This window comes from Boleophthalmus pectinirostris, unplaced genomic scaffold (genome assembly GCF_026225935.1).
Source record: "Boleophthalmus pectinirostris isolate CB_2022bp ecotype Guang Dong unplaced genomic scaffold, ASM2622593v1 HiC_scaffold_1540, whole genome shotgun sequence".
Classification (NCBI taxonomy): domain Eukaryota; kingdom Metazoa; phylum Chordata; class Actinopteri; order Gobiiformes; family Gobiidae; genus Boleophthalmus; species Boleophthalmus pectinirostris.
The window spans coordinates 1-4,093 of NW_026571083.1; the positions used below are offsets into that span (position 1 = coordinate 1).

The following is a 4,093-nucleotide window of genomic DNA, read 5'->3' on the forward strand; positions in this document are numbered from 1 at the left end:
GTGCCTCAAAGAATTTAACCAGATTTAGTTTTACACCAAAAACATTACAAATATTAATTTATCCTTAGCAGTGCCTCAAAACCTTTAACCAAATTTAGCTTTGCATCAAAAACATTGCATTTTTGTAAGTAACTCACCTAGGATGACTTGACTTGCTCGTGGTAAATATATATGTATAATAATTAAGGGAAAAGACTCAACAAAAGATTCCAACAAGTGATGTGTCTTTGTCTTATTTTTCTGCTTTTTATTGTTTAACGCACCACGAAAGTGACTGGTGGTCACTCTTTATACTCGCGGTCACTCAGGGTTTTTAGGCTCACGACAGAGCACTTATAACCAACCCACCCTGTAGCCGTTATTTTACTAGAAAGCTCATACAAAAATAATTAGGACAAATCACCTTGCAAGTACCTTTTGGAGAAATTACCCTGTGACCAGGAAAGCTATAAAGCACAGCCTAGTCCGAATTAGAGATTCTGACCTCCTTAGCCGAGTTACAGCCGGAGGGCCAATGCCAACCAAAATCAGGATCTGAGTTATTATGCTGAATTTTCAATATTTATCTATGGTCACAGAACTCCACCCAGGTACATGCAAAGTGATCAATACGTCACATATAGAACACATTTCCAAGTACAGGCAACACTTTTCAGAAACCACAGTCTTCACCATTCTAGCCCCCAACGGTCCTCCCCCAGCCAGGTGTGAAGTTACTGCCACCTCGCTTTGTCGAAGGAGCAGGAAGCTCGCACCCGCATTGTTTACAGGCCTCCCATGCGCCGCATAACATATAGGTTTCGTACATCAGTGTCAAATAAAGGTCAACTGTCAAAAGAACAGAAAGTCCTTACACAAACATAATGGTTACAAAAATTAATGCAAAACAACCCAAACCTAGAAATTAAGTTGAAAGAATTTAAACAAATCAAAGTAAAAGAAACTAATCAGATTAAAACGAAACAAAACAAGTATCTTAGGCTAACATAGGTCACAAAAATACCTCTATCATCTAAATTAATCACTCTTAATCTGTAATGCTCCAACAGTTTTCCATTTACTAAAATAAAGCATTATGAACATCTTCATCTGAATGTCAGGGGCCCTTCAATGGAATTTACGCCAAAACCTTCATCTTTTTACCCCACCCGGGTGAGCTCTCCTGTGGCCGAGGGGGGGTTCACGACATCCCCCTGTGAAGGTTTTGGCGGGTGTCCCAGGACGATGTGCTGGGCGGGATGTTCTGGATGTTGTGTGCAGCTGACTTGGGCCCCTCCTCTTCCATCCGCGCAGGCGCCAACAGGTTTGGGTCCATTGTTCTAGGATAGAAGATTTCTGGACAGAAATAGGCTGCCCATCCGTTAAAGCACTGGGAGGCAATCTGAGCCATTGCCTCATTAGCTATTTTTACTAACTGTGTACATGTGTATTGAACTATGCATTCATTTAACATGTAACGCCTATTCCCTGTACCAAATTGCCTATTATAGGCCGCAATCGAGTTATAATTGCTCGTCCGCAGCATGCTAAGCAGTTCGGGAGAATTTTCTTGCATGGCTTGAGTATCGCTCCAAATAATACCGTTATAATCTGGATGTGCCGAAGTACAGTAATCAGGCTCACCGAACCCACCATAATACCTCCATTTACAGGCTTTGTACAACCAGACTTCATTACAAACATCAGTCGTTGGTTTTTTAATTACCGGGTGTTGAAATATTGTCCCGGCCAAATCAGGGTGCATTGTGGGACACTGCCACCAAGTTCCCCCAATTTGAGAATAACCAATCAGTTCATTACCACCCTCGCTCCTGACAATGCACCTCTCCGACTGGATCTTGATAAATTGTTCCCCCCCAGTAACATTAAGTTCCCAAGGAGAGCTTGGAAGCCACAAATTCCTTGGTACTTCACTGTGCTTTGGCAAAGTTGTGGTAAAACACCCCATCCAAGCAGCTCCAGGTGTCCAATAGGGGCGTGTGGGTGCCAAATAGGGCAAGCCAAATTCTCTACAAACTACTCGCATACTTGGATACCTCGCTTGCGGCCGATGAAGGCGTCCCCCTCTGTTGACCTCTGGGCCCTTCGTCCCCTCTCTCATTTGGCTGAGGCTTCCTAGTTTGCTGCACACGATACATCTCAAAGAAAAACAAAACAAAATACATATTTTAACATCAAACCACAGATATATAAGTGCCAAACTGCTCTCTAAATTGAGTATATATGAGTTTTCTAAATTTTAGCAAGCAAAAACAAAAATAATAATAAAAATAAGAATCAAAACTTTTCATTGGGTGCTATGACCTTTAGAGAAGTCCATCATGAGAGTGGAAACGGCCTGTCTATTTCCTGTGTAAAATATCCTCCCAGAATGTTCATCACAAAATTTTAGAAGAGTAGACGTCCCTCCTCTTCTAGGGTTCCAAACTATAGAACCACAGAGCCACTCTGGACATTCCTGGAGGAGTGGTGCCGGAAAAGGCTGAAGTTGGTCGTTTTTCTCTATAGGCATTGGGCATCTCTATGTCCAAATTCTCTTCTGGAATTACAAATTTGCCCAAATGCTCTCCCCATCGCACAAAATACACCCTCTTAATAATTTGATTACTTTTCATTGAACTGTTTAAAATCGGTCTTAATCTTCTATCGTAAAAAGTAGGCCATGGAAGAGTACGATGGATTTCTCTTAAAGTCTTACATCTTACTTGGTATTTGTACTGCATCACGGAAGCGCACAGGTCAAAGTCTATGCTTGGACCCTCTCCCACTTCCGATATTGCAGAACCTTGTAGCATCTCCCCTAATGATTGTACATTTTGGTCATTTTGATTTGGATTTGGCCGAGGACATAACACACAGAGACAACAATCATCCATCTTCCTTCCTATTACATAAATTTCAAAAGTATTCAGCAACCAATTTGCTTAATAATAAATTCAGCCCAATATGTATACATATATATATATATACATATACATGCGTGCATGTACATATATATATATCCACGTACACATATCAATTTTCTTATCTGTACTTGATAGTCAATTTCCCTTTTTTTTTTTTTTTTTTTCTCTCTGCGGTTAGAATTAACGTACCGCACACGTTTGCCTTGGCAACTTCAGCGCCTCTTTTTCCAATCAGTAAAGAGATTTCAATTTGGTCATATTAATTTTATTTATTTAGTGAAACACTAACCCTCCAAAAGAGAGACTGTGCTTATGAACTGAGCTACAACTGCCAAAAGAACTACATTTAAACTAATCTTATATACGTGCTATTTGCTAACACAAAAGTTCGGACTGTAATCAGTAAGCGATAAACAGAATCATAACCTTGCTCATTACATTTGAGCTTTACTTTCTAGCTTTCATGGAGGCAGCCAATAAAATCAGTATAAGAGGCAGAATTCTCTCCTACCCTTTCGTCATTGTTTTCATCTGTAGTGTCCCCAGTCCCGCTGTGAGAGCGCCCGCAGGTGCCAACGACTGCCATGAGGTTATATCTAGAAGAATTATAGAAGTCTGGTTGTGTGTGTCTGTTTTCACTGGCCATGCTTCCCCCGCTGCTCCTCCTCTCGTCTTAAACTTCCTCTTTCTCCCCTTCAACCACCTGTTAGACAGAGTGCCCGTCTTTCCTGTATAACTAAAAACTTCATTTTGTAGATTTAACTACTATCTATCTCATTATTTATTTATTTATTATATATATATATATATATATATATATATATATATATATATATATATATATATATATATATATATATATTATATATATCGTATGTATATCTGCCCTGAACCTGGGTCTGTTCGTTTGTGGTCGAGGGCTGTTGCACACTGGGCTCCCTCCGTGGTGTTGATGCCCTTTCTAGCTGTGACACGGGCCCTCTCGGGCCCAGCTGCCCGTTTTTTGACGGCTGACTGTTATTTGCTGACTTTTGATCCTGCTCTTTTTCTTTAATAGCTGCTGTTAACAGGTCCCACCCGTGTAACAAACTCGATCTAGCTTCAACCCCTCCCGGGTTAGTCACCCACTGTGTGCATATCTGAAGACCTCTGGGGAGCATCTTAAATAATTTACATAGCTGAAAGTC

The 4,093-nt window shown here is 40.7% G+C and overlaps 1 protein-coding gene across 1 annotated transcript; it reads right to left on the minus strand.

Moving 5' to 3' along the window:
* Positions 1 to 586: 586 nt before the first annotated feature.
* Positions 587 to 3,707, minus strand: LOC129408224 (uncharacterized). Its single transcript, XM_055151304.1, has 3 exons — positions 3,418 to 3,707; positions 2,706 to 2,800; positions 587 to 2,138 (listed from the first exon to the last, which is right to left on the minus strand). Exon 3 carries the CDS (start codon positions 2,099 to 2,101, stop codon positions 1,181 to 1,183), a length of 921 nt encoding a protein of 306 aa, XP_055007279.1. The 5' UTR covers positions 2,102 to 2,138; positions 2,706 to 2,800; positions 3,418 to 3,707; the 3' UTR covers positions 587 to 1,180.
* Between the last annotated feature and the right edge of the window lie 386 nt (positions 3,708 to 4,093).